General features: G+C 40.0%; 1 protein-coding gene across 1 annotated transcript in view; it reads left to right on the forward strand.

The window, feature by feature from the left end:
* The window catches only part of itfg1 (integrin alpha FG-GAP repeat containing 1), a 154111-nt gene that overhangs the window by 11426 nt on the left and 126228 nt on the right, over positions 1-16457 (forward strand). The window contains exon 7 of the mRNA XM_053491718.1: positions 14338-14396. Coding sequence (XP_053347693.1) covers positions 14338-14396 — 59 coding nt within the window. The remainder of the gene's footprint in view (positions 1-14337; positions 14397-16457) is intronic.

Consider the following 16457-nt stretch of genomic DNA (forward strand, 5'->3'; position numbering starts at 1 on the left):
ATTTCTAATCTCTTTCTCTTTCACACACACACACACACACACACACACACACTTTGGCCATGTCCACACGTAGACAGAATTTTTCAAAAATGAAGATTTTATTTTTTTATTTTAATAATTTTGTTCACACGACCTTCGTGTTAAAAATATCTTTGTCCACATGAAACGCCTTGTTAAATGCTGTCAGGACATTGTGCGTTGTCTCACCCTCACAGTCTCTTTCTTACACACACACACACACACACACTCTCTCTCTATCTCTTTCTGAAACTTTCTGTCTGTCCATCCTTCTCAGTAAGATTCTTCTCTTTCTAAACTCTTTTAGTCTTTTTCGTCTCTCTCTCTTTCACTATGTCCATCCTTCTCTTTATCATTTCTAATCTCTCTCCCTCTCTTTTTTTCTTTGCCTTTCTCTCTCTCTCTCTCTGTTGCAGCTGTGTGTTATGGTTCGGAGATGAATGCACTGAGCTCGGACTAATATCCCTCCACATATCACACTTTCACACTCCGTGTGTGTGTGTGTGTGTGTGTTTCCCTCTGCCAGACTGTAAGCTCATTTACAGACTCTTAAATGTTCAGCTGTTAAACAGTCTGTGACCTCAACACAGTGGACTTGAGACTAACTGAAACACACTCCCTGTTATACACTTACACTTTTACCTCAGGGCACAGAGTTGTAGCGGGAAACGATTTACATTCGTGAGGGTGTGAGTCTGCGTCCACGCAAGGTCTCTTCCTCATGTCGTCTCAGAGAGTTTTGTCCTTTTCACCATTAGAGACAAACTGGTAATGCTATAAAAGCTATAAAATTTTATTTTATTTCTGTCACGATGTCCCTTGTTAAACACACAATATAAATATAACAGAATCAGATAGATTAAAGGGTTTAAAGTCACACAGTCAGATTGTCCTCTCGTTGTATATCATTGTCTACTGGATGTTTTCTGGATCCTGCTGATGTGACGGCGAGGCTCCTCGTCTCAAGAACACGACTCGATCAGCTTTTTACTCGCGCTGTCGGGGCCATTAACGAGTTTTAAACGATCTCCTTCTCAGCAGAACCGAGCTCGAGTGTGAAAACGCTGTTCGTCTGTTCATGTTTATCCAATAGTCAGGAGAAAAGGTGTTGTTCTTGTTCAGAAGAACAACATGCATGTACAGTTTGTATCGACATAACGCCTTAACGCATCTTCTCACATCATCTGCGTCTGCAGCGTGCAGTAACTCTAACGTGAGCTCATTTAAACATTCATTGATCAGGGCTAGTTTTTTTTTTTTTTTAAAGGGCTAGTATTAATGAATTTTTATAATGACCTCATCACTAGGCATATGGCGCTGGGAGTAAACAGGTGTTAAACACTTACCTGCTCCCTGATGTTACACCATCATCATCTCTGAGTCCTGGTTTATTAAAACATGTACATTATTAGACAAAGCAGCTGCACAGTGAAATCCCCCGAGCGTTGATTTAACACACAGAGTGTTCGGTTTACGCCCTACAGCAGGCATCACTATATGATGGACCGCGGTCCGGATCGGGACCGAGTGACTGTTCTATCCAGACCCTCTGATGCTTTTCTGGTAAATGAGAATAATTAATACACCAGTAAACCAGCACTTAGTTTGTTCAGGTCCAGTTGGAGTAAAAGTATTAAACTGACCCTGGGGGATTGTGGGTAAAAGCTAAAACACTTCTCATCATCATGTTGTGAACTTACGAATGAGTCCTGTTCCAGGAGCACGTTCGTAACTCGAATTTCGTATGTTCTTAAGTCCAACAAAGTGAGTCTTGTACACGTTTGACACAAATATATAAAGTACAACATGCCAATTCACATGAATAAATCGGTCCTCTTTCCCCACACTGCCATCACGTGACCCAAAACTATAACCACGTCTAAGGAAATGTAACAGTGTCGTCTCTGTGCCTTTAAATCGCGAGGGGAATCCCGGACACCATTTTGTCTCAGAGCTGTTTTCCTCTGTATTGGACTTGAGGATTTTCCGAAATTAGGATTATTCACCATCAGGTCAGCTTTACAGGACAGATATTTCCGATGATCGTGCTCCCGGACTGATTCATTAAACCCCCCCGCAACACTTACACACACAATATCATACTTAAAACATTTTATACGTTCACTTACACACTGAAAATATTGTATATAATGTAAATATTGGTATCAGGTGCACTGCAGTGTCTATTTTCCTCTGTATACTTCACGTGAGCGACTTCTGTAACTGAACTGAAAGTAGAACTGCGGTCTGTTCGTATCTGCATCGAATGTTTGTTAATCGGGGACGACCTGTACATAAGGGCAATATAGTGCGTTTGCAACAACTTTCCACCTCAGAGTGGTCACATGACCGATACTGTTAGGAGCAGATGGAAAGCAGGCGTGTTTGTGTTTGAATGGAAAGGAAATGCACACCATGTACACTCTCTCTTTTTCCTTCTCTCCTACTTACATAGTATTTTATCTCTTTTCTGTTAACTATCCTCATCTTATTTAATAGTCTGTCATAGTCATATCTCTCTCTCTCTCTTTCTTTTCTCTCTCTAATCTTGTTACAGCGATACACTCCCTTTTACTTTTTCGCCGTGAGAAATGGGCCGAGCCGTACGAGGACTCTGCGTAATCCTCCCCTCCCGCACCTACGTTATTGCCGTAATGCTTTTACAAGATTACATTTTTGCCCCTCCAGAATAGCATCTGGATTTTATTATCATTTATATGTTTTTTTTTTTTTCTGCCGTGTTTGCGTCACGCTCTCTCTCTCGGCTCGAAGCCACGCGGCGCATCGGATCGGCTTATTTAGGGTGCGTTTGCAGGCGTTTGCTGTTCCTCTGCCCTGAATTCGATGCACTCTTCTTCTTCTTCTTTTCCCCTCTAGCAGTTTCCTTCCCCTCACACACTGTGTACGATGGAGTCTCGCTGCCTGCTTTAACACCGCAGAGTTTTCATGCTCTGAATAAGTACGTAAGCAGCGTTCCAGCTCGGAATCAGGAATAAACACGTTCAGATGAGTTATTTCAGCCAACTGGAAGCAGTCGGGCGTTTCTAAGTGTTTACAAATAAAAGAAATAATAATAATAATAATAATAATAATAATAATAATCAGCCCTAATTATCAGAATCCTTGTATTTGATTTTTATTGTAAAGCGCTGATTGAGGAATCAAAACTGCTCTGAATCAAGTGGGACTTTTGTTCGATTTGATGTGTTAAATATGTTTCTGTTTTAAGAGTAAAAACATGTATTTATTATTATAAGTTATTTATAGATTTACGTCTCCATGTCTTATTTATTATTGTTTTGTATACAGCTAAAAGAATAAATGATTTCCGGCAGTGCACCTGGCCTTTGGAAAGCGGGTTTTAACACTCTGTGATGTGCGTGTGTGTGTGTGTGTGTGTGTGTGTGTGTGTGTGTGTTGTTTACATCTCACACAGTGAAGGAGAGTAGAGGCTCTTTTTCCTCAAGGTCACTTCTTCATCAACAGCACACATCTCACAGCAGAGGAAAATCCCTTCTACACACACATACCCATACACACACACACACACCCATCACAGTGTGTTAGAACCCTCTCGTGGATACACAGCCTCCGGCTGAAAAGGTACAATGACATTGCCGAGGCGACACGAGAGGGCTTGAAGATGGAGCAGAGATTTTAAAATAAAGGGAGAATTGTTCTGTCTGCGTCTCTCAAACTCACGCTCTGAATCCGGAATGAGATTATTATGTGTCATCATTTCCTGACGTCTATCTCGCACACAAACACTCCAACAAAACTTGCACACACACATGCATCCCCAAGAACGCTTCCATGTGCCTCGTTTTTTCCAAGAGGAAGGCTTGTCTACTGGATTTAATCATTTTAAAAATACATATCATAATCTCCTTGCTTTTCAAAACGTTTTGTCTGTTTGTCAACAAGCTTTCGTATTCAATCATTAAAATAAAAAATGTTCACGTCTCATTTGAAGTAACTCTCCGTCCTCGTACGTTTACTGAATGTTCCAATACTTCTGGCCCTCGAGAATCCCAGAAAACTGTAAGCGTTGATGAATTTTCCAGCTGATGGTTTTGACTTTTGAACTTTTTCTCGGTCGGTGATTGAGGATGTTTTTGTTCCACACTTTGCCGTTTACTCTCAGTCTCGTAGTGACGAATCTGTGTTCGTGAAACTTTCACCTTCTTTAGATTATCGAATGTCCAAATTTTGTTTGCAGATTTTGTTTCCAAACGCTTGTGTTTACGCTCATCTGTACATGCATCCAGTTTTTACGGTGGCCATGAAGTGCAAAACAAATTAACAAAACTGAAAATAACAAAACCCAAAACAAAAGTTTAAAACCAAATTAACAAAACTGAAAACAAAATAATTAATTTAAAAACAAAATATTTAAACCCAAACCAAAGAACAAAACCCAAAACTAATTTATTTTGTTTTGGATTTGTTAATTTGGTTTTGAATTTATTTTGTTTTCCTATACCTATCTATACCTACCTTTTCCGGTTCGTATCTGACTGGCCGAGAAGTGCAATACAAATTAACAAAACGGAAAACTAATTCAAAACAAAATTAATAAAACCGAAAACAAAATCACAAAAACAAAACAAAATAACAAATCAGTTTTGGGTTTTGATATTTTGTTTTTAAATGAGTTATTTTGTTTCTTAATTTTTTTAATTTGTTTTGCACTTCAGGGCCACCATAAGTTTTGCTCACACCACAGTAACAGATGAACTGATGTAAGACGTTCACACACACACACGCACACACACACACACACACACACACACACACACGCCTGCACAGCAGAGACCTGAGGGGACAGTGGTGCTGATAAAAGTGCTGTTAAGACCAACAGAAGTTTTAATATAAATAACTAAGTGCGGATCATTTTTAACTCACCCTGATAAATAATAATTATTTTTTTAAGATTATATTGGTTTTCCAGGGACAAATCCTTTAATTTATAACATGATGTTACACATTAACGAGCTTTTAGCTGTTTGCTGATTCTCTCTCTCTCTCTCTCTCTCTCTCTCTGTTATTTATTTCTTATATAATTGTTATATAATGTCTGCGATTTCAGACTAAAATAGATTTAAACAGTGAAAGCGATGGCCGTCTTTGAGCAGGGTGCAACACGTACTGGTGTACTACTTTCTCTCTTTTTCAAACACACACACACACACACACACACACACACACACACACGCACTGAGTCTTGTTCAGCCTCTCTCGGCCCCCCGTCTCCGTCCCACAGATCTTCAGTTTGACATTTCTCTGTAATGTCACAGCTGTTTTCCGCTCTGCACTAAGGCTGTGTTGAGGGGAAGAAGAAGAAGAAGGAGGGAGGAGACAGGGAGGTTAAAAGGACGGCCCTTTAAAGAGCTTTATCGATTGGCTGAAGGTTCGCTCGAACACTGACCTCACATAAAGAAGTGTGTGTTAATATAATCTCCTGCCTCCTACGGTCACGATTTTAAATTACTACAGTAAATAAACTCTGTCTGCCTGTCTCGCTATGTGTGTGTGTGTGTGTGTGTGTGTGTGTGTGTGTGTGTGTGTTCCTGTCTCTCAGTGTATCCCTGTTTCTTTCTCCCTCTCTGTAACTCATTTAAGTACAAAGTTAGAATAAACGATGCGCTTCAGATGTCTTCTACTGTCTCACTACTTAAGCACCAATCACACGTCTGATGTCACTCAGTCCTGACAAGAACACATCACACTCGTCTCTAAACAATCACAAAGATCTAAATCATATCAGATCTGTAGGGTACGTCAGGAAGCATCCATCTCATTGTTCTAAAATGGGATTTAGATTATATCACATCAAAACGACTTAAATTGTGTTGAGAGAGAGAGAACCTTAGTATAAGGAAATAACTCTGAATCGTCTCGTTCCATCTGGAAATGGATTTAATCGTCTCATGGCTCTGAATCGTGTTCTATGAGAATGGATCTGAGTATAGAAATGGATTTAATCCTATTGTATAAGAACCGTATCTTATTATATTGGAATGGATCTGAATCGTTCTCTATGGAAATTGATTAAATGATACTTTTTTTGCATGGTAACTGATCCGAATCATACTTTAAGTAAGTGGCTCGGAATCATCTCGTATTCAAATGAATCTGATTTGTATTGTATGGAAACAGATCTGAATGAGTTTTTTTAAGAAACAGCTCTAAATCGTATCGTATGCTAATGGATCTGAATTGTATTTTAAGGAAGCGGCTCTGAATCATCTCGTATGGAAATGGATCTGAGTCAAATCTTATTCAACCGAATCTGAATCATAATGTATGGAAATACATCTTCTTGTCTGGACATTTGAGAAAATTTAAAACATGAACGTTTATGAACAGGCTGTTAACCGTGTTTTATGTCGCCGAATCGTGCTGTGACGTCATGCGTTTGTCCTGTAGAGGTGCGTGACACTCGTTAACGTCCCTTTCAACACGTTTTATTTCATTTTGCTTGTGTGTAATTGCCGTGTGTAGAGGTGGGGCTCCGCCTGCTCTCTATTGCAGCTGTGTTTGCTCTCAAGTGTGTGTGTGTGTGTGTGTGTGGGGGGGGCTTATTTTTCTCTTTTTCTCGCCTGAAGTGTGCCTTCATAACACCATTTGGTTTATTCCTCAAATATGATTTCCTCATTTCGTTCATCACCACAGGCTGTCGCTTCAGCTCCATCCATCATGTCGTTATTCATAACCACTAACCGCTGGCGTTTAAACGTTTCTCCGGTGATACGGGCCGAGCCGAGAGAGAAGAACACCGCCGGACTCGCTCGTGACACCGTGTGTTTTTCAGCAGAATGGAATCGAGTTCAGTGTTATTTATTCCTGAGGGTTCGCCGCTCGCCGCGCGTCACTTATCATTATTAGCTTATAAAGTACATAAGACGTATAAATACTCACTACTTAAAACCTAACTATAATCGTCCCCAGTCACATGGCACGACACACACCTACAGATTAACAAGATTTACATTATATAAGCATTTATTTTGGACTGATTCGTCATGCCGTACAAATTATTTAAATATAATCATAACGCACAACGTGTGTGATGTCATCACCGATAGTCAGATTTGAAAAAAAACAAAAACAAATAAGAACACGGATTTAATCTCATCAGTGATCGATTGTAATAAATTCTGCGGCGTCGTGCGACAGACTGATAAACCTGCGTCCTCCCACATCTCATTATCTGCGCGCATGTGAGCTGCGGCGGCGTCAAGACACGATCTGATTCAGGACGGAGGCTCTACGGCTAATTACAGCCATCGGCGTGGAGGTTCATTCCGAGAGACGAGGTGGAGGCGGGCGTCCTGTTTAGAGCAATTTATTCACACACGAGACAAATAAATAACTCTCAGCATCACAGCAACCTGCCAAGTGTGTGTGTGTGTGTGGGGGGCATATGTTTCTGTTGGCATGGCAACTGCCTCCGAGAGCCTGTTTTTTTCCTTCTTTTCAGGTTCTCTCTGTACAGATGTGAGCAGCTGCAGTCTCTTACAACAGAGACATTTTTACCTTTAAACTGGAACTGCTCTCTTTAGACTCCGCCCTTTAAATGTCAGGCCACACCCCCTACCTAAGTCCAAGAGGGAGACAGATGAGATTTTGAGAAGTTTTTGTAGATGATGGATTTTGAGATTATTAAGAGAGAAACTAGAGAGATGAAGGTGGATATTTACAGAATCTCTGCTACAGCTGGATAAATAAAATGTAATAATATGGTTTAGTTTATTAGAACTTCTGTTGAAATATGATTCAGATGTATTAATTAAAAAAAAAGAAAAGAAGAAAAACCTTCAAACTTTTTCATCTTATTACCAAACTAGAAACATATTATTTAACTGTATTTATTTGTTTGTTTCCCGGTTTGATTATTTGTAGAAATAAATTTTTCCCACCAGCTTTATTTATAATTACATTGACGTCATTATAACTATAAAACAGTTTCTAATTTTTTTTTTGCTATAATGAAATTAAAATAAATTAAATATTTATTATACATTTTCTTTATTAAAAGGAAAATAAATAAATTTTTGTTTTTAATTAAATGTTTTTTAAAAAAGTCCAAATCCGTTAATCTGTAAGACATTTTAGAACCTTTTCTTCTTCCTTCTTTCTCTTCTCCTTTAATTTTTTTCTTTTATTTCACCCTCTTAAGTTTTTCTTTTTTACCTTATATATATATTTTTTTTTCTCTATTTTATTATAAAAAAACTTTTTCTCACTTTTTTTCTTTAACCTTTCTTTTTTGTTTTGCCCTGTTTTATATTTTTGTAATTTCTTCTCTTCTATTTTCTCTTTTTTTCTTATTTAATCTCACTCTCTTGTTTCCTTTTCCCCCCTTTCTTTTTATTATTAATATTCTCTCTTTTACCTTATTATTCTGTTTTTCTTCTCCACTTGTTTCACAGAATATGAACATTAATGCCATGTGCATAAATATGATGCACTGTGATTAAAAGTATGCACACCCCTGACCATCACCAGTAACACACTGGAGTTAGAGCGAGTGTGTGAGCGAAAGAAGCGTAGAAAACAAGCGCACTGTGATGGAGAGGCTGAAACACGTGTGTAAGTTTAGCACTTTATAAATCAGAGGAATCAGACAGAGATCAGACGCCGCTGACGACTGCAGCGTTCAGACAGACGGAGGGGGACATGCTGTGTCCTCATGGGAGAGAGATTTCACCTCAGTGCAGTGAGACAGGTGTGTGTGTGTGTGTGTGTGTGTGTGTGTGTGTTGCCCTAATTTATTCCTGCGCCTCACTTTGCTCTTTTTAGCGACACTTTTTTTCCCCAGCAGTAAAAGTAACACAGAAAAGGAGGACAAGTGTAGGTTTACAGACATCCCTCTCTCCCTCCCTCTCTCTCTCTAGTTCTCTCTCTCTCCCTCTCTTTCTCTAGTTCTCCCCCTCTCGCTCCCTTTCTCTCTCCCCATTAATCTTTCTCTCTAGTTCTCTCTCTGTCTAGTTTTCTCTCCCCTTCTCCCTCTCTCTCTTTTTCTCCCCCCCCTCTCTCTCTAGTTCTCTCTCTCTAGTTCTATATCGGTCTATCTCTCTCTCTCTCTGACCTGTTTCTCTTTGTTTCATCACTCGTTTGCTCTTTTCATCTCTCCATGTTAATATTATACTTTTATTTATGGCTCATTTCTCTTTCCAGGTTTTTTATTCTCACTCTGTCACTTTTTTGTCTTTTTTTTGTTTAATTGTCTCTTTATTCATTTTCTTTCTTCTCCCTCTCTCTCTCTCACACTGTTTGTCTCTTCTTCTTCTCTCTCAACCCTGTCACTCTTTTCATGCTATTTCTAGATCACATTTCTCTCCTCCACTCTTTCCGTTCCTTCACCATCTCCATCCCTCTATTTATCTCTTTTTGGTCTCCATCTGTTTTTTTTTCTTTATTTCTCTCACTCCCTTCTTGTTGTCCTTTTTGTCCCTCTTTCTCTGGCTTTGTATCCGTTTCTTTTACCCTCTTTTTTAACCTAGATTTCCTCACTCCTTGCTTTTATCACCATCTCTCTCTCTCTCTCTCTCTCTCCATCTCTCACATTTTTTTGTTTTATATCTTACACTTTCTTTACCTTTTCCTTTACCTTTTTTTCATCTCCATTTCTCTCTTTATATCAGTCTGGTTCTCTGTCCTTCTTTCTGTCTCCATCTCTCACACTCTTTCTCTCCTTTAACCTCTGTCTCTCTCGCTCATTCTCCACCTTTCCTGTTTTATTTTCTCTTGCTCTAGCTTCGTGTCATCTTCTCTTATTTCTCCCACTCATTTTCTCTCTCTGCTGTTTATCCCGCTCTTCTCCTCTCTCTTTCTTCTGTTTCTTCTCAGCCTGTATCTCTATTGTATACACTTGCTTTTTATTATATTTCTCTTTTTTCCTCCTCACATTCTAGCCTTTCACTTTCTCTCTCTTTCTCAGACCGAGACACCAGTGTGTGTCTTTTTTTTCTTTTTCTCGTCGTCCTCGCTCTTTTCCAGCTTGCACAGCGTTCCACGTCTCAGCCCGGATGATAAATGAGACGCGTTCTCGTCGCACTCCCGTAATATTCCAGCCTTTTGTGCGTCAGGGAGCGAGACCGCGCCGCTCGATTGTTTCTCCGTGTTGCACCGAGGATCGCGCTCTGAACACTGACACTCGCAGCCCCTCAAGTAACTGATCGAACCCCAGGCTGATTGTCTCCACGAACACGAGCATAGTTTACCTTCTTTATTTAAGGCCATTAAGTATTGGCACCTTTTGATTAAGATGTGTGACTTGAAGCTCATCGAGATAATCTTTAATAAAGACCCTGATGATTTCAGACGAGTGAGAGAGGACTCAGTGTCCCAAAACACTTAGATTTGTCCCTTTCGTCCTGGAATGTCCCAGTGTTGCCGTTATCGTCGCGAGGTTGTTTTCATTCTCATGCCCGCGGCCTGTTGATGTGTGTAATGTGTGTAGAATACACACTCTCACACTCGTAGCATTTCCAGCGGCTGAAACACCTGCAGTGTGAATCTTTGATCATGTGTTGTTTCAGATGATCCGCGCTCCCTGCCGTCTCGTCTTACACCAGCGTTTCTCCAGGCTTCATTTTAATCTGATTGAGTTTTTTATTTATTTATTTTTTTTGTTTTTATTGTCATGAATCTGATAATTTTCCGCCGGCTCCTACAGATCCATTTTAACAAAGCCATTTGCACTCATTTGAAGGTTTTGTGCTTGACTGACTGTGTTTAATGTCGTGTTTCTCCTCCGCGCCGTCAGGATCCGGCCCTGAAATTATGGGATGTAACTGTAGCCTGTAATTAGAGATGCTGAGATGCTGACGTTCCTCTGCTGTGTGTGTTCTGTCACACACACACCCTAATAATCATCTGTGTGTGCAGTACAGCAAGAGGTACATTTAGGAAACGGGAGCGATGCTCACAGGCCACGCCTCCTTCATCAGGACTAAAAGCCATGCCACTTTCACTCGCATAAAGACCACGCCTCCTTTACTGAGACTGATAAACAAAGGCCACGCCTCCTTTACTAAGACTGATGAACAAAGGCCACGCCTCCTTCACTGAGAATGATAAACAAAGGCCACGCCTCTTTCATTCAGACTGATGCATATAAGCCAAGCCTTCTTTACTTAGACTGACACACAATGGCCACGCCTCCTTCATCCAGACTGATGCACTCACGCCTCCTTTACTGGAACTGACACACAAAGGAACAAAGGAACATCTTCTTTACAGGGACTGACACACAAAGGCCACACCTCCTTCACTGAGGCTGTAACACAAGGGCCACGCCTTATTTACTGGGAATGACACACAAAGGCCACACCTACTTTACTGGAAATGACACACAAAGGCCTTTATTCAGATTGATACAAAAAAGGCCCCGCCTCTTTAACTAAGACTGCCAAACAGAGGCCACTCCTCCTTCACCCAGACTGACACACAGTGGCCACGCCTCCTTCTCTCAGACTGACACACAGTGGCCACGCCTCCTTCCCCTCAGACTGACACACAGTGGCCACGCCTCCTTCCCCTCAGACTGACACACAGTGGCCACGCCCTCTTCCCTCCGATTTAAACCAAGTCTCAGTCAAATAAAAACTCCACAAATTAGAGAGTGTAGAGGCGTTCCCGGTGCATTGTGGGAAATGGAATCCGGCTGTCAGGAGTGTGAAGGTGCTGCGCGCCGTCGCTCACGGAGTCGAGAGCGTGAAATTAATCACAGCCCTAATCATGGAATATATTAATATATAACTAGGGTATATTTAATCAAATTAATTAGCAGAGTCGGAGCTGTCGTCACGTCCCTCTCTGTCACTCTACATTATGTTCTCAGACACTCCTGATCTCTCTCTCACACACACACACACACACAGTTTCATGTTTCTCACGAGTGTAACAACAGTGTTATGGTTCCAAATCCTAATCCAGAAGCATCCGTAGGGCCGAATCGTAACCTCCTGGCAGAGGCAGCCTGGTTTTGTTGCTATAATATTCTGGACCTGGGCGTGACCTTATGATTAGACGAGGCTTTACAAACGCCCCGGGGGCTGAAGATAAAGGTGTCTCACTCTCTCTCTCTCTCTCTCTCTCTCTCTCTCTCACACTTACACACTTCACTGTCTCATACACACAGTCAGTGGATGCGAAAGTTTTGAACTCACACAATGTGTGTATTTGAGAATTAGTGTGTGTTTGTGTCACACATAGAAGGTGTGTGGATTTTAGGATTCAAGAGTGTGTGTGTGTGTAATCAGGCCAGTGCAGCAGCAGCAGTAGCGGTAGCAGTGCTCTCAGTCTGATTAATGAAGCTGTTTATTCTGCATATTCAGCGAGAGAGAGAGAGAGATTTGTCAGAAAGAAAACGGAGAATTCAGAAAGGATGAATACACACTTTTCTTTTGTAGTTTAATCTGGAATCAGCAAACAGCAGCACACACACTTATTCTGTGGTGCAGCATCTCATTTAAGACGCCATATCTCGTGTCCTTCACCCTGCGCTCGCATCATCAGCGTGGGACGCAACACCTCGTCCGGACACCGGGCGCTTTCAGCATGAGATGATGTCAAGCCAAGGCTTTCGGATAAGGCCTCACACACACACACACAAACACACACTGCGTTAAACCCCAGCCGGACGATCGCGCTAGATGCAAGCTTTTGAAAGATATCAATAGTGCAATAACACATTCCCTTTCAACCATCATGAGCGCTAATGATGAGCTACATTGATGTATCGAACCTGCGGAATCCATCATGTTGAGTTGAAAGACGGACGCTGGACGGTGTGTACTATTGATCTTCTGGAGCCGGGTCACACAGAATGGCTCAAACCCATTTTGGGGTTTGCCGTAGTGATCCCAGCCATTATAGTCACAGCGGTCCGAGGGAATGTGATGTCATGTCAGCATTGGAGGAAAAGAGTTTTACGTGGCTGAAGGATTCTCTGATGAACTATTTCAGATTATATTATAAAGAGCAGCTATTATACAAAGAAAAATACTTTTTTGCTCACTCTTGGGCATGAGTGTCTAGTGTGTGTGGGATAATGATTTTTTTAAAAATTCCATCCGTTGGAAAAAATTTAAATTCATAAATGTGCTTTCCTGCCAGTATGATGTCATTCCAGACAAAAGGGGGGGGGGGGGTAAAACAAGTGGTACTTAACTGTACCTCTGTTAGTTTCTTTTATTATCTTGTTTTCATATTTATCTTTTTTTTTAATGTGTCATTCTGTGTCTTGCATAATCTATCTTTCTATAAAAGCATTATTATTATTATTATTATTATTAAGCCTATATATAGATTTATTTAAAAAAAAGAAAGTAGAATAAAACACTTTAAAGCTTGATGTAACCATAAATCTATAGAACACTGAGTGAAAAATATCCTAAATATAATCTAATTTATTATTCTACATGAATGGATAAGTTGTTTATAAATAAATTGGTTAAAGGTTATTACTGCGATAGCGTTAAATTATGCAGTGTTGAAGGCCCGGGTTCAATTCACACCCAATGCCAAACAATTTACAAGTTGCACACCACATTCTCTGGGTCAACTCTTGGTGACCCACTTATTTTTCTATTTCATGCGCTCTGATTGGTTGGAATAATGCAGTTCCACAAAGGGGCGTTGGAGATGAAGGATGCGGTGGGGTGTTTCAGTAGATCACTTGCATTTAAAGCTACAGATGCTGAAGGAATTTCAGGCTTTCCATTATATATTATATGCACCGAACAGCCATAACACCATGAGCACCTGCCTAATGTTGAGTATCTCCTCGCCCTTGGCACCAAAACAGTGATGCAGAACAAAGTGGTCTGACACCTTTCACAACCAGCATTAACCTTTTCATCAGTTTGAGCTGAACGACACTAGAGCTTCTACTGGATCAGACTTTTCGGGCCAGACCTCACTCCTTGTTTGCATCAGTGAGCCTTGGCCACTCATCACCCTGTCGCCAGTTCATTAGTTTTGCCTGCTTGGATTTTGTGGAACATCCCATAAGAGCTGCTCATCTAGACCTCACGATTCCAAAACTGCAGCTCATGTGAGACGTTCCTGGTCTGCAGTGGTCAGGACCTACCAACAGTGATCCAAGGAAGGAAAACCGGTGAACTGGCGACAGGGTCTTTCTTTCTTTATTTATTTATTTAATAGTACCTGGTACATGAATGCAACTTTTCCCCCCTCTGTACTGAGTGTACTTTCAGAGTTTCAAGGGGACTCGCAGAACTCCGGTCAGTTCGATTTCATGACTTGTCTTGTTTTTTTTGTCTTTCTGATTTTTTTCCCTCACAGATTTGTTTCTCAGCACAGGATCGAATCCAGCGTTCGCGTTTGAGACATGGATCAATACGGTAAGCCTCACCTTGACTCACATCTCACCCGTCTTTCCTCTGTGTCTGAACGCTGTGGTTAAGCAGTGACGGCTCCTTCAGTGTTGCAGAGACGTATAGCTCGCATTTCTCAATTCAGTCCATGAATACACAAAAAGGTCAGAGAGAGAGAGAGAGAGAGAGAAAGAGAGAGAGACAGACAGACGGACAGAGAGAGACAGACTTGATCTGCTGCTTCTGCTGGTGGTGGTGATGGTGGGGGATAATCTTGAAACTTGGAAATTTATTTAAATATGTTTAATTAATGTGAATTTTCCCTCACTATTATTATTATTATTATATATTTTATATTTTTATATAATTATTATAATATATATTTTGTAAATTTCTTAATCAGTGAGGTAATTTAAATTGTATTATTATTAATGATAAAAAATATATTATGTTATTACGTAAAATATTTTATAAGCAAATTTATATATTTTGTCATTATAGGACTGTTTTAACCTTGCAGATACATTTGCTCTATTTTCATTGTTTCTTAATAAGAAGTAGATGAAGTATCTAATAATAAATCAAAACGAATTTAGGTAAAAAATGACAAATGTATAAATGTAGAAACCAGAGCAATCTGATACCGAGTAACTCAGTGAGACTGGAATTGGATGTGAATCAGAAATTTACTTTTAGAGCTAAAAATGTTCACATGTAAAGAGATTTAATTGTGTTTGTGTTGTTGTTGTTAGGATTGATTTGTATTACATTTATACTTTATAGTACAAGTTATATTTACAGTGTAAGTGACATCCGTGTGAAAGACTAGTTTTAAAAATTAGCTACATTTATTTTTAAGCTCTAAACATCTATAAAAAGACTAATTAACTAATTTTCTTTTTCGCTTTATCCTAATTCCATAACCATAAACACTTAGTATTTAATATAATATATTAGTGTGTGTTCAGAGTCTGTACTGAACATGAAGGTCATAAGGAGAAACAACAGGATGGATGGAGGCAGGGTGGATAAAGGTTTGGGGCAGAAGACACACAGGGTGGACACCACGGGACAAAGAAGAGAATTAAAAAAAAGAGAGACAGAGACGAAATGAGATTCGGAGAGAGAGAGAGAGAGAGAGAAAGATAAATGAGTCAAGAGCTGAGAAGAGAAAGTGCATGAAGGCAGTGTTCGCTCAGCAGTACTGTAAAGGTCAGCGTGTGTGTGTGTGTGTGTGTGTGTGGAGGACAGAGTAGCTCTTGCCCCCTTCTGAACTGTCTTACTCTGCCTGAACCACTGCACTCATCCTGTGCTCGAGAGAAAAAGAGAGAGAGAGAAGTGGAGTATTAAGTCTCCTCCCAGCTGAGAGCAGCTACTGAGCCTCATCATTTCATACCGAGAGAGATGAGGACATGAAGGGAGGCAGCAGGAGACGGAGGAGGATGATACAGGGAGCTAGAGAAGAAATGGAGAAAGACTCGTATTTAAAAAAGAAAAATGGTACTCATCTGTACCTCTCTTAAAGTTTTTTTAATACATTGTTTTCATATTTTGGTCTTCAACTTGTAAACATAAATATGCCGCATATTTAAAATTAACTGGTGTGTAATCGCTGACAAATCTCTTTTCTTTTACTTTTAAGAGTAATGATTCTTTCGAGGTAAAATATACTAATATACTAATATAATATCAGCCAACAATTAATTTCTTGGTATCCATGTACAGTTGCAGGGGAAAAAAAACTAAGTTCTACAACAGTTGTTTCTAAGTTGTTTCTTGTTTACAGCAGACTCATTTTTGCTAAAAAGTCTAATTAAAATTCCAGATCGTGTTGTTACATAATGAGTAATGCTTGTTCCTCGGGAGAAGATACATACTAAAGGAAGCCGAGCGGAGAGAGAGAGAGAGAGAGAGAGAGAGAGAGAGAGAGAGAAAGTACTGTACAATATAGTTCTGAGGTATTCTGGGAACAAAAAATGTTTTGGGGTATGTGATATTCTTATGTACAAGAAGATCAGAAATGAAGATTACAAGATGGTAAACATGTAAATATGTGCATGTATATAAAGAATAGTGATAGTAATCGAC

This window comes from Clarias gariepinus, chromosome 3 (assembly GCF_024256425.1).
Source record: "Clarias gariepinus isolate MV-2021 ecotype Netherlands chromosome 3, CGAR_prim_01v2, whole genome shotgun sequence".
NCBI classification, from domain to species: Eukaryota; Metazoa; Chordata; class Actinopteri; order Siluriformes; family Clariidae; genus Clarias; species Clarias gariepinus.